The sequence below is a fragment of the Anolis sagrei genome, chromosome X (assembly GCF_037176765.1).
Source record: "Anolis sagrei isolate rAnoSag1 chromosome X, rAnoSag1.mat, whole genome shotgun sequence".
NCBI lineage: Eukaryota > Metazoa > Chordata > Lepidosauria > Squamata > Dactyloidae > Anolis > Anolis sagrei.
This window is the reverse complement of record NC_090034.1, coordinates 101344326-101370245: the sequence shown is the minus strand read 5'-3', so window position 1 is coordinate 101370245 and position 25920 is coordinate 101344326. Positions and strand designations below refer to the sequence as shown.

Genomic DNA, 25920 nt, shown 5'->3' with positions numbered 1-25920 from the left:
TGTGAGAGAAGCCACTGTGTGAGGTAAGCAATGACTCAGCAAAATCTGAAGTTCTATATAAGCAGGTGTGTCTGTAGCTTAGTAGCCGTCAGTCTGAGGTGGGAGAATAGGCCTCATTGTTAATAGGCCTAAATGTGAGGTAGACCTTAATCTGTGAGAGAAGCCACTGTGTGAGGTAAGCCTCGGTATGAGACTGCTCTCGTGTGTGAAGCTCCAGTGTGAAGGCTGAACTTTATTTATGTTATGGAAAACTTGTTATTGTAAATAGTAAAGTATATTATTTTGCTATAAAGAAAAGCCTCTAATGGAAGAGACAACATTGGTCTGTGTGTAAAAAGCTACTGTGTGAAGCTCCAGTATTAGTTCGTTGTGAGAGGAGGCTCAGTGAGAGCGAGGCTGTTTATCTCCATGAGGAAAAAGCCCATCATGGAAGCAAAGAAGGAAGTATAAAGGACTTTATTTGTGTTTTGGAAACCTTGCTCTTGTAAATAGTGAAACTATATTATTTTACTACAAAGAAAAGTATCCTATCGAAGAGATAACATTGATCTATGTGTTTGTATTCTTTTTATCACTTTGGGCTACTGGATTAATTACAATTTCATTACAAAAATGTGCGTCAAGCACTGAAAGGGTTAAATGGTTGCAATGACTCAGCAAAAGCTGTCGTTCTATATAAGCAGATGTGCCTGTAGCTTAGTAGGCCTCTGTGTTAGTTTGTCTCAGTGGGAGAAAGTTCTCAGTCTGTGAGAAGGCCTCGCAGTGTGAGGTAGTCCTTAGTCTGTGAGAGAAGCCTCTGTGTGAGGTAAGCCTCAGTATGAAAAGGCCTCATGTGTGAAGGTTGAATTTTAATGATGTTATGGAAATCTTGTTCTTGTAAATAGTGCAGCAATATTATTTTACTACAAAGAAAAGCCTCCTATGGAAGAGATAACATTGGTCTCTGTGTTTTTGTTCTTTTTAACACTTTGGGAGACTGGATTAATTACAATTTAATTACAAAATTGTGAGTCAAGCAATGAAAGGGTTAAATGGATGCACTGACAGCAAAAGCTGTAGTTCTATATAAGCAGATGTGCCTGTAGCTTAGTAGGCCTCTGTGTTAGTTTGCCTCAGTGGGAGAAAATTCTTAGTCTGTGAGAGAAGCCTCTGTGTGAGGTAAGCCTCAGTATGAGAAGGCCTCATACGTGAAGCTCTGGAGTGAAGGTTGAATTTTAATGATGTTATGGAAATCTTGTTCTTGTAAATAGTGCAGCAATATTATTTTACTACGAAGAAAAGTATCCTATGGAAGAGCTAACATTGGTCTCTGTGTTTTTGTTCTTTTTATCACTTTGGGCTACTGAATTAATTACAATTTAATTAGAAAAATGTGAGTCAAGCACTGAAAGGATGCAATGGACTCAGCAAAAGCTGTAGTTCTATATAAGCAGATGTCCCTGTAGCTTAGTAGGCCTCTGTGTTAGTTTGCCTCAGTGGGAGAAAGTTCTCAGTCTGTGAAAAGGCCTCACAGTGTGAGGTAGTCTTTAGTCTGTGAGAGAAGCCTCTGTGTGAGAAGGCCTCATGTGTGAAGCTCCGGAGTGAAGGTTAAATTTTAATGATGTTATGGAAATATTATTTAATTCTCAGTCTGTGAGAAGGCCTCACGGTGTGAGGTAGTCTTTAGTCTGTGAGAGAGAGAAGGCCTCATGTGTGAAGCTCCGGAGTGAAAGTTAAATTTTAATGATGTTATGGAAATCTTATTCTTGTAAATAGTGCAGCATTATTTTACTACAAAGAAAAGTATCCTATGGAAGAGATAACACGAGTCTCTGTGTTTTTGTTCTTTTTATCACTTTGGGATACTGGTGATGGGTCATGCTGCTGCTAAGTTACTCTGCTGTGCATTTATGAGGAGGGTCTTTTGTTATTAAGCCTACTTGCCCAACAATATCTAACAGACACACACAGCCCCTCCTAAGCCGGGCACAACAGCAGACAGATAGCAGTAACATTCATTGCGACACCGCTACCACCATTGGCAAGGCAAAGAAGAGAAAAGGGAAAAGCAGAGCGCATACCAGGCTGTATCCCGTGGAGATAAGGAGGGCTCGGTAGTCATCGGTGTCCATGCTCCCCGTGCGCTTCTACTCCGCGAGGCCAGCAGGAGAAGGAAGGAATGAAGGAAGGAAGAAGGTGCGGACGGATAAGGCATGCACAAGAGGAAGGGAGGAAAGAGCAAGAGCCCCATGGAGAGAGAAAAGGGCGCAGAGAGAAAGAGAGAAAGTCAGTTAGGAAAATAGAAGTCATTGAGATGCCATGCAACCAGAAGATGGAGGGTGGGAGGGAGATGGGGAAATGGGAACAGGTCATCCAGAGAGAGAGGAAACATCAACAACAAGATGGTTGGAGGAAGAGGAGGGTCGGAAAACAAACGTGGTGAAGGAAGAGAGAAAGGAGACCAGGTTAATTGCAACACACTGCCAAAGGACTTGCGCCGTTAACGGGCGTCGGGTACCTGTCTGTCATTTTCCACATCGTATCCCAAGCTGATGAGGCAGGCTTTAAACTCTTCTGGTCCGAGGGAGCCGCCATGGTCCTGCCGCCGGGCCACGCACAGGAAGGGGTGGCGTGGAGGGGAGGAGGGGGCGGTGGGATGTCCCGTGTGCACACGACAGACAAGGGAGGTGATGTGGAGGGGAAAAGACACACCGTTAGTTCAGGGCTGGAGGAGGGCAGGGAGACCAACACCTTCTCCAGTTTGCAAACTCAGGTTGGATGGAGGAAGAAGCCTTCGGGAGAGGCGCAGGGAGGATCCTTGGCAACACACACCTAACACTGGAAATGTTCCTTCCCAATTCAGCTCGGGCCATTCATTTTACAGTGTAGGTAAGCCGGAAATGGCAAACACGGTTTCCCAGAGATGCAAGCTGTAGCCACAACTTACATTTTAGAGACAGCTCACTTATACCTGGCAGCCTCAAGAAAATGACATCTACCTGTAGCTACTGACATGGTTTAAGGACCCATTGCAGGTTAGCTATCGGTCACAGCGCATTCACACTACAGCAGGATGGCTGTCATTGTCAATGAGATTTATAGAAGTTGTTGTCCAAGAGCCCTGCTGACTGGGGAGAGCTGTGATCCATTTCTGTATGAGTGGATTTGTGTCATGCAATGTGGGGAGAGATTACATGTAAAAAAAAACCAAGTCACAAGCTTGACTGTTGAGGAGTGATGATGAAGGCCAACAAAATAATCCCCGCCATAGACTCCCTTCATATGCTACCAAGTGTTTTGGAAACAAACCCTCGCCATCAGGACGCAGCTGATGAAGTGTTAGGCTGGGATGAAAGTAATCCAGGAGAAAAATCCGTATTCAGTAATCAGCCAGTCTTTGAAGCTGCAAGGCCGTTCAATGCTAATCAAGGTGGCCAATTGCAACATTCACACTTGCAAGCAGACAAGGGTTCTTTCTCCAATCCTGGACATTGCACAGATATATAAACCTCACTTGCGTAGTTTCCAATAGACCTCACAACCTCTGAGGATGCCTGCCATGGATGTGGGTGAAACGTCAGGAGAGAATGCTTCTGGAAGATGGCCATCCAACCCGGAAAGCTTACAACAACCCAATGATTCTGGCCATGAAAGGCTTCAACAATACCTTGATTATCATTGAATGGCCTTGCAGCTTCTAAACCCTTCTGCTTCCTGCCTGGAGGAATCCTTTGCTGGGATGTCATGAATCAATCAGGGCCACCTAACACCTCCCAATGCTAATCAAGGTGTCCAATTGCAACATTCACATTTGCCTCAAGTAGACAAGAGTTATTTCTTCCACCTTGGACTTTCCACAGATGTAGAAACCTCACCTGCCCTATTTTCAAACGGACCTCACAACCTCTGGGGATGCCTGCCATAGATGTGGGCAAAACATAAGGGGAGAATGCTTTTGGAACATGGTCATACAGCCCGGAAAACTCATAGGAACCCAATCCCCATTCAGTCACAAGCTTATTAAGTGTTGGCCATTATTAAGAGCAACCAAGACCTGGAAAGGCCTGGAAAACAAGCTTTTTAGGCTGGACATGTGTCACTTCAAAATGAGTGAAAGGGAATATGACAGCCCCCTCTAAATATTTGAAGGGGTGACATGTAGAAGATGCAGCTAACTTGTCTTCTGTTGCTCTGAAGATAAGAACATGAACCAATGGGTTCAAATGTCAAGAAAAGAGGTTTCGCTCAATCATTAAGTAGATTTCTTGATGGATCAAAGCTGTTTAACAGTAGAATAGATTCACTTCAAGGGCAGTAACCACTGCCCTATCGGTCAGCAGTCCTGCCGGCACAAGAGTTTAACCCACTGTGCCACTGGGGACTCCATAATAACTTTATTTTTGTACCTATGTTGCAATTGATTACCTTGATTAGCACTGAATAGCCTTGCAGCTTCAAAGCTTGGCTATTCAATGCTAATCAAGACGATCAATTGCAACATTCACACTTGCCTCAAACAGACAAGAGTTCGTTCCCCCACCCTGGACAATATTCCACAGATATATAAACCTCACTTGCCTGACTTCCAACAGACCTCACAACCTCTGAGGATGTCTGACATAGATGTGGGCGAAAGGTCAGGAGAGAATGCTTCTGGAACATGGCCATACAGCCCAGAAAACTCACAGCAACCCAGTGATTCTGGCCATGAAAGCCTTCGACCACATACTATGCACTCTTTAAAATCTACTCCATGAAGCTACAGTCTCGTTTGCTCCATGTTATGTTTGTCCCCATGTTCAACCCAAGTTACCTTATCAAAGTGGTTGAAGGAGGCCCGGAACTCTTGCATCTGCTCCTGGCTGATTCCCTTTGCGTCCCGGGTCAGGATCTGGTTCTCCACCTCATTGCTGGTCCGGGCAATGGTGGTGAGGAGCTGCTCCCAGCCTACACGAATGTGCTGGCGATACAAGGCAGAAGAAGAGACAAGTTAAGTATCGCATTTGGCCTCCTTAGGGAGATTCTGCCATCAGTAGACACTCTCACTGGCTCCCCTTGCTTCTTTTAATCACTGAGAAGTACTAGAAGGTAAGGAGTGGACAGCACAAAGGCATTCTGCTTCAGGATCCAACTTTAAAGGCAGGAACAGGCCCTCTATCCCTCCCATTATGAGCTTTGACTACAGGCCGATCCATAGACTTCAGCCTCCATTCCTCCCAGATATATTGGCTCCTTCTCCAGCGCCACTGCCCTCACCTCCATGGTGTAGTTGGTGTGCTTGTTGTCAAAGATGAGGGCCTCCTGGATGAGCTGGTGCTGCTGCTCCAGGACGTCGATGTTGGGTTTGTAATCAACGATGCTCTGCTCGTACTGCTTGAGGTGGTTCAGCTGGTCCTCCAAGGTGCCGTTCATTTCGATGGAAATGCGCCCAATCTCCTAGTGATGGGAGGAAAATAATAATAATAATAATAAAATAAAACTTTATTTATATGCCGCCTCCATCTCCCCAAGGGACTCGGATAGGCTTACATGAGGCCAAGCCCAACAACACATCAATAAACAAGAAAGCAATAACAAAAAATAACAACAATACAATTAAATAAATCACATATAAACATTAACATGCAAGGATTTAAAAACCTATGGCCGGGCCAGTTAAAAATTAAAAAATAAACGCTAGCCATGAACAAGGTAGGATATACATATACATATACATATATATATGTATGGTCGTGTCAGGAGCGACTTGAGAAACTGCAAGGAGCCCCCAGTGGCGCAGTGGGTTAAACCCCTGTGCCAGCAGGACAGGTCGCAGGTTCGAATCCAGGGAGAGACGGATGAGCCCCCTCTATCAGCTCCAACTCCTCATGCGGGGACATGAGAGAAGCCTCCCACAAGGATGATAAAAATATCAAATCATCCGGGCATCCCCTGGGCAACGTCCTTGCAGATGGCCAATTCTCACACCAGAAACAACTTGCAGTGACTTGCAGGATATATCTAATAAGGAGGGTTTTAAAGAAGTGAGGGGAGTGCAATCCAACAAATAGTTAAAGTGCATTTGAGGACATTTTGCTGGGAAATATTTCCTTAAAAGGTGATGCCATGGAATTGGGCGAATCCGGTCCCTTCCAACCACTTCTGTCCCTTCTCCTTTCCAAACTCCCTAGCTGCCCACTCCATTGGAAACACTGCATGGCATAGTAAGCATGAGATTTCCTTGCTCTTGCATATGTCCATTTTATGGATTTTGGGGAGGTGGGAGTTCCCTTCCATCCTCTGCAGGTTCCTAAGACCTTCTGGATGTACCATACAGCTTCAGAAGCCCCCTCCGTATGGCCAGACGTGACTGCTTGCCACTCAGAAAGCAACTACCCAGATAAGAAAACAATTTCCCAAGGGCCAGCTAATATGTTCAGCAAGAGTGGGACCAGGGACTTTGTGACTTATTGCACTGGTAGCTTTTCCTCTGCCCATGTCTTTCCCCCTTCTTATGCCCTTTTCCAATTCTCCCAGGGGAAGAATGGAAAGCAAAGCCTCTCACCTCCATTTTGGTCTGGATCCAGGGCCCCACAATGTTGGCCTGGCTGGCAAACTGTCGGCGCAAGTGTTCGTTGGACTGCTGCTTGCTCTGCTCATCTTGCAAGGCATTGTCCCTCTTTGGCACCAGTTGTTGCACCTGTTCAAACCATCATCATCATCATCATCATCATCATCATCATCATCATCATCATCTCTCTATATATATACTGTATATACTCGAGTATAAGCCTAGTTTTTCAGCCCCCTTTTTAGGCTGAAAAAACCCCTTGGTTTATACTCAAGTCGAGATTATTTATTATTTTACTCTGTTATTAGTGTTATATTATTACCTTTATTATTTTACTCTATTTATTATTATTATTATTATTGCATTTATTATTTTTCTCTATTTATTATTGTTTGTATTACATTTATTATTTTTCTCTATTTATTATTATTATTACATATATTATTATACTTTCTTCGTTATTACGAGAAGGCTAGGTGAGCACATTTACATGGAAGAAGGTGAGAATCATAGTTTAATCGGAGTTGGACAGTCTTATCTTAAATTACAGTGTTATGTAAATATCCAAAAGCATTTAACCTACTGAAGCCTCAATTAATGTAATTTTATTAGTATCTATTTTTATTTTGCATTTCCCACCCTCGGCTTATACTCGAGTCAATATATTTTCCCAGTTTATTGTGGTAAAATTAGATGCTTTGGTTTATATTCGGGTCGGCTTATACTCGAGTATATACGGTGTGTGTATATATATATATATATATATATATATATATATATATATATATAAAAAGTCAAAGTATGCATGTTTGTCTTTAAGTTTGAATCAAAAATGCTGTTGCTAGGTGAAGTAGCCCCTTGTACTGTAACTGGCCTCGAGCTACGAGAAGAAGCGGGTAAGAAATTATTATTATTTTATTATTTGAAACACAACAAGATGAGTCCACGGCAGATAAGACCACTCTGCTGGTTGTTGTATTGGATCACACGTTGGACACTTCCCAAGTGTCTAGGACTGTGTGATGTATCGACGAATAATGGCACAAGTTCCAATGAATCATCTGAGCAATGGTATCATGTCTCTACTTGTAGTCTGTCTGCGCAATCTTCTTGCAGCAACTGAGGATATATTGTTTCATCTGCTATTATTATTATGACTATTATTATTTGAAACACAACAAGAAGAGTCCACAGCAAACAAGATCACTCTGCTGGCTGTTGTATTTGATCACAGGTCAGACACTTCCCAAGTGTCTAGGATTGTGTGATATATCGGCGAATAATGCATGCAGATCCCAGTAGCCATGTGGTAATTTTGTCAGTGCTGATTGTGTTTAAGTGCAGGCCAAGGTCTTTAGGCACTGCACCCAGTGTGCCGATCACCACTGGGATCACCTTGACTGGCTTGTGCCAGAATATATGCAGTTCGATCTTTAAATCCTCATATCGTGTCAGCTTTTCCAATTGTTTATCTTCAAACCTGCTGTTGCCTGGGATCTCAACATCGACGATCCATACTTTGTTTTATAACACGATCGTGATGTCAGGAGTATTGTGCTCCAAAACTCTGTCAGTCTGAATTTGGAAGTCTCAGAGTAGCTTGACGTGTTCATTCGCTGTAATGTTTTCTGGCTTGTGATCCCACCAGTTCTTTGTCACAGGCAGATGGTGTTTGTGGCACACATTCCAATGAATCATCTGAGCAACGGTGTTATGTCTCTGCTTGTAGTCTGTTTGCACGATCTTCTTGCAGCAGCTGAGGATGGGATCTATTGTTTCATCTGCTTCCTTGCAGAGTCTACACTTGGGATCTGTCATCAACTTTTCAATTCTGGTTTTGATGGCATTTGTTCTAATGACTTGTTCTTGGACTGCCAGAATCAGGCCCTCCTTTGTCTCCCTTTTCAGAGTCCCATTTGTGAGCCACAGCCATGTTTTTTCTTTGTCAATTTGGCTCTCAATTATTCCCAGGAACTGTCCATGAAGAGCCTTCTTTAGCCAGTTTTCTCTTCTGCTCTGGACTGTGTTTTTATGGTATTCACTTTTTGTCTTTTGTACTTGCAGCAGTTTACTACTATTGATTTCCCTCAATGTATTTATTATTATTATTATTATTATTATTATTATTATTATTATTATTATTACTAGTGATGTCAATGGGAAAGAAAAGTGACATATGTATGAGGGGAAAGGGAAGGAAGGAAGGAAGGAAGGAAGGAAGGAAGGGAGGGAGGGAGGGAGGGAGGGAGGGAGGGAGGGAGGGAGGGCCACAAAGAGACCTGTTTTTATGGAGACACTGTGAGGTAGATCCTCTCAGAGACGGAGAAGGGAGAAAGGAGAAGGGAGAGGGAAGAAAAAAAATAAGGGAAGAAAAGAAAGGAGAAGGAAGGGGTGGAGGGTGGGAGGAAGAACAAGAAGGGAAGGAAGGAGGATAAAGGAATGAGTAAAAGGTATGAGGGTTGAGAAGGAAGGAAGGAAGGAAGGAAGGAAGGAAGGAAGGAAGGAAGGAAGGAGAAAGACGGGATGGAATCAGGGGAAATCAGGGGGGCACCTGAACAACGTAATAATAATACATTTCATTTGTTACCCGCCTCTCCTCATGGCTCAAGGTGGAGTACAACACAGTTAAAACATGGAGACAAAACAGAATATCAATAAATATATAGAACAAAGATTAAAAACACGATACTAATAACATGTAAATTTAAACAAGGACTTTTCTGGAATCCCGTGCCCAGTCTACTTTTTTCTAGAAAACCCATATCATTGAACACATGCTTCTACGTACCCTTTCCCACTTGGAGTTGATGATCTGTGGAGTGACTGAAGTGTATGGGTTGTTCCCAGAGAGTTTTATGTTATTGTAATCCGCAATCTTTTGTGCTTCGCTCTGGATGCCCAGGATGGCTTCCCGCTCTTTGTCTGCATCAGGCAGGGTGGACTTGAACTGGTCGTGGGCTGCAATCAGACCCTGGAAGAGAGGGAAAACATAGTCCAGGGTATAGACATAAAACAGGAGCGGGACCCCAACAGTCACCAATGGCAAGATGAAGCTTAGTTCTACACGGTCACTGAAACTAATGTTAATGATGTTTGTGATCAATATAATCATGAGTTAAAAAGCAAGAGACGCTTCTCTAAAACAATGTTCACATGTTGTCCCTGAACCCCAGTTTTGAGGCCTTTGAAGGGTCTCACCAATCCCACAAATCCTGGAACATTCCCAAACTTTTCAGATATGAATCTTTGGGTAGTTTCTTTCCCTAAAAACCGTTAGAGAAAACTACTCTAAAATATAGAAGAGCATCCAAAAATATAAACAGGATTCAAAAGCTGAGCATCAGCTCATTAGCAAGCAGAGTGTGAAGGTGCCATGTGATGTGGCTGTAAAGAATCCAGAGCTTAGGAGGCAAACATGCAGAATTCAACTGAGAGAAAATGCGGGCAATGCTGCCCTAGCAAAGGAAAAACCACGCTGGCAAAGAGAAAGGGGCGGAGAAAGGGGCGGGGAGAGAGGCGCAGGCTCATGACGTCAGGGACATGCTAGCAAGGTTTTCTCCCGCAGGAACCTAGTTTGCGACGGGTCTAAGGTTTCAAAAAATTCCAAGAAAAGCATGCCTCCTAAATGCAAAAAAACCCACATGGAAATACCTTCCCATGAACCCCACAAGCACCAAACCACCTCATACTAGCCCCAATACCTCCATTTGCCCCTACAACCCTTCTCTAAATGGCATCAGAGAGTGACCACATAGGAAAATAGAGGTATCAGGTTAGCTGTGTGTAGGAGGGGATGGATGAAATACCAACCTCTGCAATACATATGAAAACATGTACTGTAAGCAGGCACAACACAATGAAAAGACATTTCCAGGGGAGGCATTTCACATTTTAAATAGCTTGAACTGTACCCCTGCAGTGTTTAGCATTTTATTTCTCAGCCTAAAGAGGAATTCCAGCCACTTTCTCTTCAACAGTCTGATGGAGCAGAAAACTGGCTTCTGGGTATGCCAGAGCCAGCTCTGTTTAAAACTCATATGGACATTATCTTTTCTAAATGCACGAGTATGGGGAATGGCCTTAGGTGCTTTCAGATGGTGGGCAAGGGGTCTCTCAATTCAAACTGGAAATGCCGGGTATTTAAACTTGAATCGATTGCCCACAGAAAGGGTTCCTAAACTGGGTTGTTGTAGGTTTTTCAGGCTATATGGCCATGTTCTAGAGCAGGGGTTCTCAAACTACGGCCCGGGGGCCGGATACGGCCCTCCAAGGTCATTTACCTGGCCCTCGCTCAGGTATTAAATGACTTGAAAGCACACAACAACAACAACAACAACCCTATCTCATCAGCCAAAAGCAGGTCCACACAACCCAATGAAATACTAATAAGTTTATATTTGTTAAAATTGTTCTTCATTTTATTTCTTGTATTGTTTTTAAGTGTTATTAGCACTACGAATAAAATATGTGCAGTGTGCATAGGAATTCATTCATTTTTTTTTTCAAATGATAATCCGGCCCTCCAACACTTTGAAGGACTGTGACCTGACCTGGCCCTATCTTTAAATAGTTTGAGGACCCCTGTTCTAGAAGATCAAATGGGACAGTCAGGATATACCTCATTCCTTGCATCAAACACAGGAGCCTCCAACCCACCTCCAGAGCTGGATTGGATGGCCTTTTGGGGGTAAACTTCCAATTCCATAATTCTGCGATATTTTGATTAAACAATCAGGGATAGAGTCGGTTTCCTGCAGAAAATAAATGTCTTTTGAAGGTTCACAAACTGTTTTGGTCATGGAACCTTCAGAAGACATTTATTTTCTGCAAGACCCTAACTGTTCAATCAAAATATCATAGAATGATGGAGTTGGAAGTTTACTCCCAAAAGGCCATTCCCAATCCAGCCCCATTTGGCCATACACAAAAACACAACCCAAGAACCTGACCCTAAACTGACCTCAATCTCCTCAATGGTGTGGACGATGAACATGTCTTGCAGGTCCTCCATGGCGCTCTCCATCCAGTTGTTGAAGGGCGCTGCCCGCTTGGCGTACTCCAAGTGGAGCTGGTCGATGGTCTCCAGCTGCTTCTCCGTTTTCTGCACAGGGGACCAAATGGGACAGTCAGGTCTCAGGATATACCTCACCCCCTGCGTCAAATGCAATCCGAAGGAGCCTCCAGCTCACCTCCAGAGCTTCCCTCCGTGTGTGAGTCAAGGATCCTAGCGTGTCCCACTGGTCACAGATCTTCTGGCACCGGGCGTTGACACTCGGGGAGTCGTAGTAGTCCAGCTCACTGTAGGGCAGAGAAGAGGGTCGGGAGTCAAGGTTTGGGACCAGATCCACACTAGAGAAGGATGGGGGAAAGGACTCTGTCCTTTTTCTCCTGCTAATGCTCACAGAAAGTCTGCCTTCATTCCTTCCTAGTGTTGTATTCCATGCCACCTCACATATGGATGTTATTTTGACTGGTGTAGCAATACAACAAGATCTGAGTCAGATACTAAGTTAGAGCAATGCCGTGGGCCTTCAAAGCGGCACTGCATGCCCCGGAAAGTCAAGGGGTAGGAAGGGCCTCCTACACAAATTCCTTTTCCTTTCGTTCTGGAATTTAGGTCATCACTTGCACAAGGACCACCTCTTGCCCACTTGGACCAACTCTGAGTAGAAATGGAAAGAATATGCAAAAGTATTTGAAAAATACTGAAAAATGTCTGCTTTCCAGGATGTATCCTGCACATTTTAACAATAGAAAAAGTTCACCTTAAATACTATTTCAGTGCATTGATATTGTCTGTTCAATACAATTTGCAAATTTTGCACAGAACAAGTCCCAAACTGGGAATTGTCTTGAAAAAAGCAGATTCCTAGCCGAATGAAAAATTGCTACAATTATGTATTATGCCCTTGAAGAACGAATTTAGGCTGCTGACATTATTATTATTATTATTATTATTATTATTATTATTATTATGTTTATTGGGGGGGCTGATGGCATAGCGGGTTAAACCGCTGATCTGCTGAACTTGCTGACCAAAAGGTAAGCTGTTTGAATCCAGAGAGTGGGAAGAGTTCCTGCTGTTAGCTCCAGCTTCTGTCAATCTAGCAGTTCGAAAACATGCAAATGTGTGTAGATCGATAGATACTGCTCTGTTGGGAAGGTAATGACACTCCATGCAGTCATGCCGGCCATATGACCCTGGAGGTGTCCACGGACAACACAGCTTAGAAATTGAGATGACTGCCACCTCCCAGTATTGGCTTAATATCAGGGGAAAGCTTTACCTTTACTATTATGTTATTCATATCCCATCTTTTTCTCTCCACAAGGAGACTCAAAGTGGCCCCATGAATTTCACAAGGGTTTTTTAAAGAGGTTCCACGAATGTAGGATGGATCTACACTGTAGAATTATTGCAGTTTGACACTGATTGAATTGCCATGGCTCAATGTTATGGAATCATGGGAATTGTAGTCTGACGAGGCACTAGAACTCTTTTGCCGAGAAGTCCAAAGCACTTGTAAAACTACAACGCAATGATTCCATAGCATTGAGCCACAGCAGTCAAAGTGGCGCGAAACTGAATTAATTCTACAGTGTAGATACATCAGTTAGCTCCAGCCCAGTGATTCTCAACTTATGCATCCCCAGATATTTTGGCCTTCAACTCCCAGAAATCCTAACAGCTGGTAAACTAGTTGGGATTTCTGGGAGTTGTAGGCCAAAACACCTGGGGACCCACAGGTTGAGAACCACTGCTCTAGAGTAACTAGAGTGTGGCAATCCTTTGGCTCTCCAGATGTTGTGCTACAGCTCCCAATACTCCTTACTATATGGTAGGAGCTGCTAGATGTTGATTGCAGTCAATCAACATCTAGAAGGTCAAATCACTCCCAAGGCTCTTCTGAGGTGTTTATTTAGTGGAATCAGTATTGCACTAGACCTGAAAGTTGATGGTTAATGGATGGGGACTTGTGTTTTAATGTTTTTATTGCTTTTATATGGTTTATATTATATGTTACTGTTTTAACTGTATTTTATGTTGTTGGGGGCATTGAATTATGCCGATTGTAAACCGCCTTGAGTCGCCTTCGGGCTTAGAAAGGCGGTACATAAATACGGCAAATAAATCTATATAAATAAAAATGTAATGTTTGTTTGTGGGATTCACATAACTCAAAAACCACTGGACGAATTGACACCAAATTTGGACACAAGACATCTAACAACCCAATGTATGTCCTTCACTCAAAAAATTGATTTTGTCATTTGGGAGTTGTAGTTGCTGGGATTTATAGTTCACCTACAATCAAAGAACATTCTGAACCCCACCAATGATGGAATTGAACCAAACTTGGCACACAGTTCTCCCATGACAAACAGAAAATACTTGAAGGGTTTGGTGGGCAGTGTCCTTTGGATTTGGAGTTGTAGTTCACCTACATCCAGAGATCACTGTGGACTCAAACAATGATGGATCTGGACCGAAATTGGAATGAACTGTGATTTCATTTTGACGACTTGGCCTTATGTAATTATATGGTTGTATTTTAATGTATTTTATGTATTAGTATATTAATGGGGTGTGATGTTTTAAACTATTGTTTATGAAACTTTTGTTGTAAACTGGCCTGAGTCCCTCTTCGGAGGTCGAGAAGACCGGTATATAAAAGTTATAAATAAATAAATAAATACTGAATAATGAATAAATACTTAATATGCCCAAATGTGAACACTGGTGGAGTTTGGGGAAAATAGAATCTTGACATTTGGGAGTTGTAGTTGCTGGGATTTATAGTTCACCTACAATCACAGAGCATTCTGAACCCCACCAACGATAGAATTGGGCCAAACCTCCCACACAGAACCCCCATGTGGGCTACAGCAATGCGTGGCAGGGGATGGCTAGTTAATAAATAAATGAGGAAAATAATGTGCAAATAGTTGCAGGTAGGCAAAATCAACCTGCTTCCCCATGTTGAGCCTTCTCCCACCTTAAAAACAGTTCTGCAAAGGCTTTAATTGGGGGGTTTCCCCTCCTTCATCCCCCCCATTTTGGGTTTATAACCTGGAAGAGTTATGGGAGTCCAGGCAATATTTTCCCAACCCATCTGAGGCACCAGAGGGTGCTGCTGTGTCTCTTCTGAAAAGGACTTTGGTGCAAAACAGGCTGTTGATTCCCCAACAGAGCGTGGAAAAGTTACCTTTCTTTGGGCCAACAGCTCCCAGGGTCCTCTAAGATCAAGCTGCTGGGTGGGTTTCTGGGAGTGACAGCCCCCTCATAAATAAACACTTCCAAGCTGTGCCCCAGACTGCCCCAAATCTGGTGATGAAGGGGGACTGACACATCACTCTTGTCTCGGGGTGGCATTTTCCCAGGAACTCCTGAAAGCAATGTTTTAGCAGGCTGCCTCTGGCAGGCTACACGGAGCTACACATTCGGGAAGCGGCCAGAAAAGTGCCAAAGTGTTCGCCAAGCAAAACACATTGCGGAGGAGATTGGGAAAGCAAGAGCAACGACACACGGGGTGCCCAGCTTCAAACAGGACCAGATTTTCAGACCCAAGACTGATTACGCCAGGCATAATCAGACGAGGTGGGGAGGCCTCATTGCAGTGACGACGTGGGGTGACTTCCCAAATACACTTCAAATGGCACTCTCCTATTACAAAACATGTGTGTGTGTGTTTTCCGCATGAAGTCATGCTCCAGGCCACACACGTTTCCATGTTTTCCAAGTTCTCGGCCATTCCCAGCCGCTGGAATGAAGCGCCTCCATTCATGGCACAGCTCTGCCCTTGCCTCTGTGTGTACTAATTGTGTGTGAGAGTTTATCTGAGTGGGAAAAAAGAGGGGAAGGAAAAGCGGACGGGGAAGAGAAGTTTGCTGCAAACTCTTACAATAACTGCATTCTCGCGATGCACAAAGGGGGGGGGAGGAGAACAATGGGGGCACTGTGTGTGTGTCTGTGTATTTGGGTGAGTGATTGAGAGAGAGAGAAAGAAAGAGAGAGAGCCAGCAAGGGGAGAATACAGCCTTTCAGGAACACTTTCCAAAGTGAGGTGAGACCAGCAGATTGTGTGCGAGAGCCAAGAAGGTTTGGAAAGTGATCCTAAACGGCAAAGGGACTGCTCTTTTGGATTGCCCCAAAATATCACACAAGCATCTCTTTGTATTTTTCCCTTTCGGAAAGACAGGCCAAGCCTCTCCCTTTCAAACACAGCACACAAACACACCGCCTGTATGATATGAAGGAATGCTAACGGTGAACACTGAGGGTGTTTGCTTGAAAGGAGACTGGCTAATGATATCAGAGCTTTGAAATGTTGTGTTTTTTGGGACCACTGCTTCCAGAATAACTGGAGTCAGACTTGTCATTCAGACACATTATCTAGATCAGAGTTTCTCAACCTGGGGGTCGTAGCGAGTTACCAAAGATAATCAAAAAACACAGTATTTTCTATTGGTCATGGGGGTTCTGTGTGGGAAGTTTGACGCAATTCTATCCTTGGTGAGGTTCAGAATGCTCTTTGGTTGTAGGTGAACTATAAATCCCCGCAACTACAACTCCCAAATGTCAAGGTCTATTTTCTCCAAACTCCACCAGTGTTCACATTTGGGCATATTGAGTATTCGTGACAAGTTTGGTCAAGATCCATCATTGTTTGAATTCACAGTGCTCTCGGGATGCAGGTGAACTACAACTCCAAAACTCAAGGTCAATGCCCACCAAATCCTTCCGGTTTTTTCTGTTGGTTATGGGAGTTCTGTGTGCCAAATTTGGTTCAATTACATCATTGGCGGAGTTCAGAATGCCCTTTGATTGTAGGTGAACTATAAATCCCAGCAACTACAACTCCCAAATGACAAAATGACAACTCTCCAACCCCACCAGTATTAAAATTTGGGCATATCAGGTAATTGCCAAATTTGGTCCAGTGATTGAAAATACATCCTGCATAACAGGCATTTACATTATGATTCAGATTAGTCGCAAAATTACAGTTGCGAAGTAGCAATGAAAATAATGTTATGGTTGGGGGTCATCACAACATGAAGAACTGTATTAAGGGGTTGAGAACTGCTGAACTAGAAGCTGAAATGGTTAATCTAATAATAATAATAATAATAATAATAATAATAATAATAATAATAATAATGCTTTATTTATATTCTGCTCTATCTCCCCAAAGGGTCTCTAAAGCCAGTGTAGTTCACATGTGACGTAGCAACGAAAATAACTGTATGGTTGGGGGTCACCACAACATGAGGAACTGTGTTAAGGGCTCGTGGCATTAGGAAGGTTGAGAACCACTGATATAGAGCCTGTAATTGCCAAAAAAGCATGTTTCTCCCCCCAAAACTGTGAAACACTTCACAGTCTGAAATGACAACAACAGCTTGAGAGTGGTCTGTGGAAGGACAGAGGTGTGGAAATGAAGCAAATCCATAAACAAAGGGTCCAGAAAAATGTCCCAAGCAGATAACCTTCGCTTTGAGGGAACTGAGGAGTCCAAATCCCAGAATTCTTTTGCAACCTCCAAAAAAGCCCTGCTTGGACCAATATTTGAGGGAATTGGAAGCAAGACACTCAAGTTGAAATCCAAGTCTAAATCCAATCAATAGATGAAGAGCAAATCAACACTTGGTTCTACTCTAGTTAGGGCTAGATTTAGGCCCCAGGATTGATTCCCAGCAGCTGCCGCTTTGCTATCTCATTTTGCATTGCTATGTGCAAATTCAGCACATAGCTAAAATCCTGAACCATAGTCAGAGATCCTCGCTATGCGATCTTACAGGTTTCCTTCTGCCACAGGCTGTGAATAGAAGCAAAGACAATATCTGAAAACAGGATTCATTAAGCAAGGTGCAACGACAGCATACCTGATGGCCTTCTTGCAAATGCCTCTTGGTTGCTTGGAAGTATTTAGAGGAGGCCATCAGGTATGTTGTAGTTGCACTTCTGTTTATGAATCTCCTTTTCAGATTGACCCCCAAATCCCACACTCTAAGAAAGTTACTTCCTATATCTAGCTAAATCAGGCATGAGCAAACTTCAAGATGTTTTGGACTTCAACTCCCACCATTCCTAACAGCCTCAGGCCCCTTCCTTTTCCCCCTCAGCCGCTTAAGCGGCTGAGGGGGAAAAGGAAAGGGCCTGAGGCTGTTAGGAATGGTGGGAGTTGAAGTCCAAAACATCTGGAGGGCCCAAGTTTGCCCCTATCTGGGCTAGAACAACCCTAGAAGAGAGGATGAGGAAGAGAAAGGAGAAGAGGAGGAAGGCCATACTTGAGCTCCTGAGCAATGGCCGCAATCTGCTCCACTCGGTCCTGGTGAGCCGCCAGGTCGCTCTCAAAAGCCTCGTGTTTCCGGATCAAGGCTTTGATGTCTGAAAGCGTGGCCGTCTCGTAGTCCTTCTGTTTCAGCATGGCCTCTTTGCCTGATGAAGCGAAACAAACATCATTATTATTTATTTACAACATTTATATTCTGCCCTTCTCACTCCAAAGGGGATTCAGGGCAGATCACAGAACACATACATGGCAAACATTCAATGATGTTAAACTGACAGGACAGACAACACATAAATATATTATGTCAGCATTTTTCCCAGCTTTGGCGTCCTGGAGGTTGTGCCTGATTCCAGCCACAGGGGGGTGCTGTCGCTCGATACTCTATGACAAAGAGTCCTTGATCACAGACTTCCTCCTTTCTTTGATAGCCAGCATTTTTCTGGTATTTCTTTTATTTGGTGCTGTAAAATACCTCCCTGCATAAGCGGTGCCTAATTTCTCTACTCACAGCTCACAACTGTTCTTGAACTGCTTAGGTGGACAGTGAGCTGAGCTGAAGGTCAGATGCTCACCCCGACCCGGGCTTCGAACTCCCAACCTTTCGATAGGTAAGATGTATTGCTACTGGTGATTAACCAGCTGTGCTACATTTTGTTCAGAAGCTATCACAACAACAGGTTTTTCAGCTGCCCCCCCCCCACCTGATTTTTTCAGGTTTTCTGTTATTTTAGCCACAATATTGTGATAGGGTTTGGAATGTGGTGAGATCCAAGCAAACAAGATCACTCTGCTGGCTTTTGTATTGGATCATATGTCTAGGACTTGTCAGGTGTCTAGGACTGTGTGATGCACCAGCAAATAATGAGTACAGATCCTAGTAGGGTAGCCTTTTGCAGCTGAGGGACAGCAATTTTTTCAGCACCAATTGATTTTAAGTGCAGGCCAAGATCTTTAGGACCACCTTGACTGGCTTGTGCCAGAGTTTTTGCAATTCTATCTTTAAATCCTTATTATTATTAGTTTGACGTGTTTAATTTCAGTAACTACTACTACCACTACTACTACTACTACTACTACTATTATTATTAGAAACACAACAAAATGAGTCTTGTGCCAGAGTCTTATTATTATTATTATTATTATTGTTAGAAACACAACAAGATGAGTCTTGTGCCAGAGTCTTTGCAGTTCGATCTTTAAATCCTCATTATGTGTCAGCTTTTCCAGTTGTTTCTCTGCAATCCTGATGTCACCTGGGATTGCAACATTAACAATCCATTATTATTACTATTATTATTATTATTATTATTATTATTATTATTATTATTAGAAACACAACAAGATGAGTCTTGTGCCAGAGTCTTTGCAGTTCGATCTTTAAATCCTCATAACGTGTCAGCTTTTCCAGTTGTTTCTCTGCAATCCTGATATCACCTGCGATTGCAACATTAACGATCCATAATTTGTTTTTTAACACGATTGTGAGGTCACGAGTGTTATGCTCCAAAACTCTGTCTGTCTGAATTCGGAGGTCCCAGAGGAGTTTGGCGTGTTCATTCTCTGTAACTTTTTCAGGATTGTGATTCCACCAAATTCTTTGTCACAAGCAGATGTTATTTGTGGCACAAGTTCCAATGAATCATCTGAGCAACGATGTTATGCCTCTGCTTGTAGTCTGTCTGCACGATCTTCTTGCAGCAGCTTAGCATGTGCTCTGTTGTTGTTGTGTTGTTATTTACAGCTTTTATATTCCGCAGTTCTCACCCTGCAGGGGACTCAAGGCGGATTACAGTGTACACATATACAGCAAACATTCAATGCCAATTTGGACATACAACATATACAGACAGACAGAGGCTATTTAATAGCTTTCATCGTCCATCTGCGACACTGATGAAGTATTTCCGCATTCCCCGCATGCTTTTTGCTGAACTCTTTATGACCTCATAAATCAGTTAATTTAGCCTCCCCACACTTTAAGGTGGTACCTTATTTTCCTACTTGACAGATGCAACTGTCTTTCGGGTTACAAAGGTCGACAACGAGCTACACAATTGGTTGGAAACCCACTCCAACCTGGGCTGGCTTCGTACTCATGACGTTTTGGTCAGAGTGATCTTAATGCAGCTGACACTCAGCCAGCTGCACCACAATCCCGGTGCTTGTTGTTGTTGTTGTTATTATTATTCTAAGGCAGACTCGAAGGCCTCCTTTAAGCCAAGAGCATTAACAAATGCTCAATTGATTACACTGACTTCTTTTTCCAGATTTTGCTCACTTCATTTCCCTGATTTTCCATGCAATGTGGGGATTCCCAAACCAGAGATACGAACACAGACTCTGGAAAGTTAATTCCTGGACTAAAACCCGTAGATGTCCCTTTCTACCTTTGCCGGGAGACTTTGGGAATTGTAGTCCCAAAATATATTTACGTTCCCAAGCTCTACTTCATCAAGCCATGGCCAGACACAGGAAGTAGACGCCAGGCCTCCTCTGGCTACACAGGAAACCAGAGGATGGTGTGAAGCAGAGCTTTCTGACTTCCAGCTCAAGCATGTTCCTTTTGGCTCATCCCTCAGCTACCGTCCCTCCGTCCCTTTTCCCAGCTTCAGTCAGCTATCTTGGAGGGGCAAGAGAGGAAATTCAAATGAGCCGCTATTTGCTAGCAACCTGGCACATTGCTGGAGTTTCTGTGGTAATTCTAAAGTTATTTGGGTTGGGGAGAGAAAAGGGCTGCTGGAGTGTTGAAAACACTCTTCTGTTCCAATCAGCTGTTCCCTGGGACACGCTTAGCTTGGAAAATTCTTCCTTGGCTGCAAGCCAGGCAGAGGTCCAGACAATCTGAGAACGGCAAACTGTGTGGAGAGAGAAAAGAATGGGAGGGGGGTGGCTGACGCTAGGTGCTGACCGGACACCAGAAGTTTGATTGGAATGGCTTAGCTTTGGGCCAGAAGTTCCATTCTTTGGGCCGTGAGAAAGGCTGGAGTGAGCCTTGAGGACAACCGCTTGGCTGGCAGGTTCAGGGGGAATCCAAACCATTGGGGTTGCCCAGAAATACACAGTTCTTCTCCATGAGATCCAACTGACCAGAAGAGGACAACCTCACTTGGACCATGTTGCAGCTACTCACTGTTTTAATAGGGAAAATATACTTCTGAGTAGATGCATGTTGGTGATCTTAATCCAGAAAGCCAATCCAATAGAAAACGTGGAAGACTAATGCTATAGATGACTACGGTAGCAAGAATCATGTCCTCTCAAAGATGAAAATATTTTTTTTCTGTGTCAGGAGTGACAAGAAACTGCAAGTCGCTTCTGGTGTAAGAGAATTGGCCATCTGCAAGGATGTTGCCCAGGGGATGCCTGGATGCTTGATGTTTTACCATCCTTGTGGGAGGCTTCTCTCATGTCCCCAATGGGGAGCTGTAGCTGACAGAGGGAGCTCTCATAGAATCCTAGAGTTGGAAGAATCCTAGAGTTGGCCATTCAGTCCAACCCCCTGCCAAGAAGCAGGAATATTGCATTCAAAGCACCCCCAACAGATGGCCATCCAGCCTTTGTTTAAAAGCCTCCAAAGAAGGAGCCTCCACCACACTCCGAGGCAGGGAGTTCCACTGCTGAACGGCTCTCACAGTCAGGAAGTTCTTCCTAATGTTCAGATGGAATCTCTTTTCTTGTAGTTTGAAGCCATTGTTCCGTGTCCTAGTCTCTAGGGAAGCAGAAATCAAGCTTGCTCCCTCTCCTCTGATTTGAACCTCTGACTTGTCGGTCTTTAGTCCTGCCAGCACAAGGGTTTAACCAATTGCACCATCAGGGGCTCCAAAGATGGAAAGAATCAACCACCCCGATGCAAAAAGTTTGCCTTGCAAAGATGTGCGAACTAGCGGAAATGGACAAACTCACAATGTTGATTGAGGGAAAATCTCTATAATTAATTTCAAGGTGGACTGGGGCCTATTTATTAGGTTTCTGCAGCAAAGTTGCAGTCAACGCTCCATAATTGTACTTTTATTAAAATTAGAAAAGTGTCCTCTTATAGGAAAAGGATGTATAAATATTTTTTTCTTCTTTTAATGGGCACGGGAAACTGAGAAAATACAACGGTTAAGCAGAGAATGTAAAGTCATTAGATTAAATTTTTAATGGATTACTGGTTTGGTGTTTTTTTGGGGGGAGTCTGTTAGTTTTGTGTTCTGTCTTGTGTTTATTCCAGTGTTTTATTTTTAATAGGTACTACTTAGTTTTATGGCCCCACTGGTGGCGCAGCAGGTTAAACTGCTGAGCTGCTGAACTTGCTGACCAAAAGGTTGGCGGTCCGAATCTGGGGAGTGGGGTGAGCTCCCACTGTTAGCCCCAGCTTCTGCCAACCTAGCAGTTCGAAAACATGCAAATGTGAGTAGATCAATAGGTACCGTTTTTGAGAGAAGGTAACGGCACTCCATGCAGTCATGCTGGCCACATGACCTTGGAGGTGTCTACGGACAACGCTGGCTCTTCGGCTTAGAAATGGAGATGAGCACCACTCGACTAGACTAGGTGAACTATAAATCCCAGCAAATACAACTCCCAAATGACAAAATCAATCTGTCATATGTTCTGCAGTTGATGGTGGTTGGTAATGGAAGGGTTAAAGTGAATATTAGTTCTAAAGGGTTTGGTAATTTGTAAGTGGGAGTTCATGGGTGAAAGCAATTACGGGTGGAGGTGTGCAGGAGATGGGTTGCAGCTGGGTGTTATTGGATTTAAGGAGCTAACCTTGAGACTGATCTTTGGGAGAAAAGTATCTGTTGTATTTTGGTGGTGGATGCTGCTGGTTTTTCCCCCAGGTCTGTTGGATTTTTCGGCATTCTGACCTGTCTCCTGTAATCTTGGGATCCTTGAACCTTGAGCCTTTGGACTGGCTTTTGACTATGGTATAGACTCTTGATCCCTGGACTCTGTTATTAAACTCTTGGCATTTGACCATTGGACTGGACCTTTTTGAGTACGAAGTTATTTTTGCTATCAGTTTTTGTTTATTCTGTAGCTGTGTGCTATCTTTGTGTTTCAGACTTTGATCTATTAAAACAGCCAGCAAGTAAGTGCTGTTTTAATTAAACTGTTTGATAAAATTGGGAGTTTTGATTCATCTCTACCTAAACAAGGTAGAGCCCTGGCAACGTGACACAATCCCACCCCAAACCCCACCAGTATTCAAATTTATTGGGTATTTGAACACATCTCACCATACTAAAACAGTGGACGTCTCTTAATGAGACATGCCGCATTATTACAGGGTATCTGCGCCCTACACCACTGGAGAGATTACACTGCTTAGCCAGTATTGCACCACCTGACATCCGCCGGGAAGTAGCAGCCAATAGTGAAAGGACCAAGGCAGTGACATCGTCAGCTCATCCCTTGTTTGGGTACCAGCCAGCACGTCAACAACTTAAATCAAGAAATAGTTTTCTAAGATCTACAGAGACACTTGCTAGAACACCTCAGCAAGCGAGAGTCCAAAAGTGGCAGGCCCAAACCCAGCACCTCAATCCATGGGTGATACCAGATGAGAGACTCCCTCCTGGGCACACAGAAGACTGGGCAACTTGGAAGGCGCTGAACAGACTGCGCTCTGGCACCACAAGATGTAGAGGCAATTTTAAGAAATGAGGCTACAAAGTTGAATCCACAACATGTGAGTGCGGAGAAGAGCAAACCACAGACCACCTGCTGCAATGCAACCTGAGCCCTGCCACATGCACAATGGAGGACCTTCTTGCGGCAACACCAGAAGCACTCCAAGTGGCCAGATACTGGTCAAAGGACATTTAATCAACTACCAAGTTTGCGAAATTTGTGTTTTTTTATCTGTTTGTTTGTTTTGTTCTATTAGAAATGTAATACAACAGTATGGTTGCTGATGACACGATAAATAAATAAATAAATTGGGTATTTGTGCCAAATTTGGTCCAGTGAATGAAAATACGTCCTGCATATCAGATATTTACATTACGATTCGTAACAGTAGCAAAATCACAGTTGTGAAGTACAAAAATGATGTTATGGTTGGGGGCCACCACAACAGCAGGAACTGCATGAAGGGGTCGGGCCTTAGGAAGGTTGAGAAACACTGATCTAGCAGGTTTCCATGGCCAACTGGGGAATCAAACCCTGGTCATAGTTCAATGCTAGCGACGTGCAAAGAGAACTAGAAAGCACAAGTAACAGCAGAGCTTGGCTATTTTCTCAGCTCCTTTGTCTGTGTTCCAGACGGGATCTTAAAAAGATGGTCTTCTGAGCACCAAGGGAGTCGGTGCTCTTCAAAGGCAACCTCCCTGCCTCCCTTAGCAACTGTCTGCCCACTTTGATGGATGGCGATGGAGAGGAGGGGTGCGGAAAGAGGGGAGCAGCAGCGATGTTGCTCTGCCCACCAGCACAGACTGCTGCAGAAATGGGGGAGAAAAAAGGAATTTGCTGCAAGTATCACATTGTGTCCTAACAGGAAGCTGCAGGGACGCTGATAATGTTTTCTCCGCCCTGGACTGTGCTAAGAATAGGGCCGGTGACAAAAGGATTCCAAGCCTGAAAGGGAGTAAACAACTTAAAACAAAACCTTGGAGTAGAAGCAATGAGGAGCGGAGCTGGCCAAGACACACGAGACTCCATTCGATGGGTAGGCAGGTTGCACTCTCATCTTTTAAAGGGTGGCTTCTTCCTTGTTGCCCTTTCCTCAGCAAGTAATTTGTTTCTTTGCTCTTTACAGGAATTGACTACAAAGGCTTTTAGTAATGTACTGCTCTGCCGGTTTACCATTTGCCAGCTTTAATGGATTTGTTTTAAAGGGTTTCAACCCGATAGACCGTTTAATTGCATTTGAACAATAAAGTTTTCACTTTGCTTTCTGCAAATGTTTTCAGCTGTGTTTTCTTTTGATTTTTGTAAAGTGCCTTGACTCCCAGTATTGGAGAAAAGGCAAGATATAAACCAGGGGTCCTCTAACTAAGGCCTGAGGGCCAGATACAGCCCTCCAAGGTCATTTACCCGGCCTGGGCTCAGGGTCCACCTAAGTCTGAAACGACTTAAAGCACACAACAACAACAACAACAACAACTCTATCTCAAAATTGTGACCAGGGGATGCACTGGAGCACCTGCTGCATGGTGTTGTTTTTCTCTAAAGTTCATCTCAAAATGACATCAGGAAGTGATCTGACTCCACTTCCTGTTGCCATTTTGAGAAGGACTACAGAGAAATTCGGCTTTGGTATATGTTGGTGGAAGTCACAGCTTCAGATAACAAGGAGCGTAGTATCACTGTAGTGGAGCCCCCGGTGGTGCAATGGGTTAAACCCATGTGCCGGCAGGACTGAAGACCGACAGGTCACAAGTTCGAATCCAGGGAGAGGCCGATGAGCTCCGTCTGTCAGCTCCAGCTCCCCAAGCAGGGACATGAGAGAAGCCTCCCACAAGGATGATAAAAACATCAAATCATCCGGGACGTCCCATGGGCAATGTCCTTGCAGACAGCCAATTCTCTCACACCAGAAGCGACTTGCAGTTTCTCAAGTCGCTCCTGACACGACAAAAAAAAAATCACTGTAGTAGGTTTCCAACTCACTATAGAATGAAAATTGTAAGTAACAGTAAGTCGAGAATTGCCTGAGGAAACTATTAAGAATGATATCATCAAGACAAAAAAACAAAAACATCCAGAATTTCAGGAAGGAAACTGGGTTACAATCCTTTTCCTTGAGAAGTGTAAGAGTTTCGCCCCCCGCACCCATAAATGCAGAATTGGGATGGAGGAAAAACATTCAAATTACACACTATCCTTTGCCCATGTGTGCATGAACATCATCATGCAGACTGAAATTATATAACCCAGGAACGGTTTCTTAGTCCGTGTAATTTATGCAGGTTATTGGAACGGAATATAGATACACCATTTCCATGCAAAAGATGAATAATTCTGTCCCAAATCCTCCTAAGCCTAGTTTTCTGTCTCCAGTAGCAACCAGCCTCGGAATGGAAAAGTCCGTAGCAGCAGCTGTGGTTTTGCTGGCTGCCCAAACAATGTGAGAAGCAGAAGGCAAAATGGACAAAACCATTCGGA

The 25920-nt window shown here is 43.7% G+C and overlaps 1 protein-coding gene across 6 annotated transcripts in view; it reads right to left on the bottom strand.

The window, feature by feature from the left end:
• Window positions 1-25920, bottom strand: part of LOC132782175 (alpha-actinin-4) — a 169749-nt gene that overhangs the window by 6653 nt on the left and 137176 nt on the right. For 2 of the 6 annotated variants that reach the window (XM_067460987.1, XM_067460988.1), the window contains exons 12-20: window positions 17822-17972; window positions 11719-11827; window positions 11490-11630; window positions 9318-9500; window positions 6524-6658; window positions 5236-5415; window positions 4793-4939; window positions 2498-2578; window positions 2061-2126 (exon numbers count right to left, since the gene is read on the bottom strand). In XM_067460987.1, the coding sequence (XP_067317088.1) occupies window positions 2061-2126; window positions 2498-2578; window positions 4793-4939; window positions 5236-5415; window positions 6524-6658; window positions 9318-9500; window positions 11490-11630; window positions 11719-11827; window positions 17822-17972 (1193 nt within the window). The remainder of the gene's footprint in view (window positions 1-2060; window positions 2127-2497; window positions 2579-4792; window positions 4940-5235; window positions 5416-6523; window positions 6659-9317; window positions 9501-11489; window positions 11631-11718; window positions 11828-17821; window positions 17973-25920) is intronic. The other 4 variants (XM_067460991.1, XM_067460992.1, XM_067460990.1 and 1 more) reach the window with 2 other exon arrangements.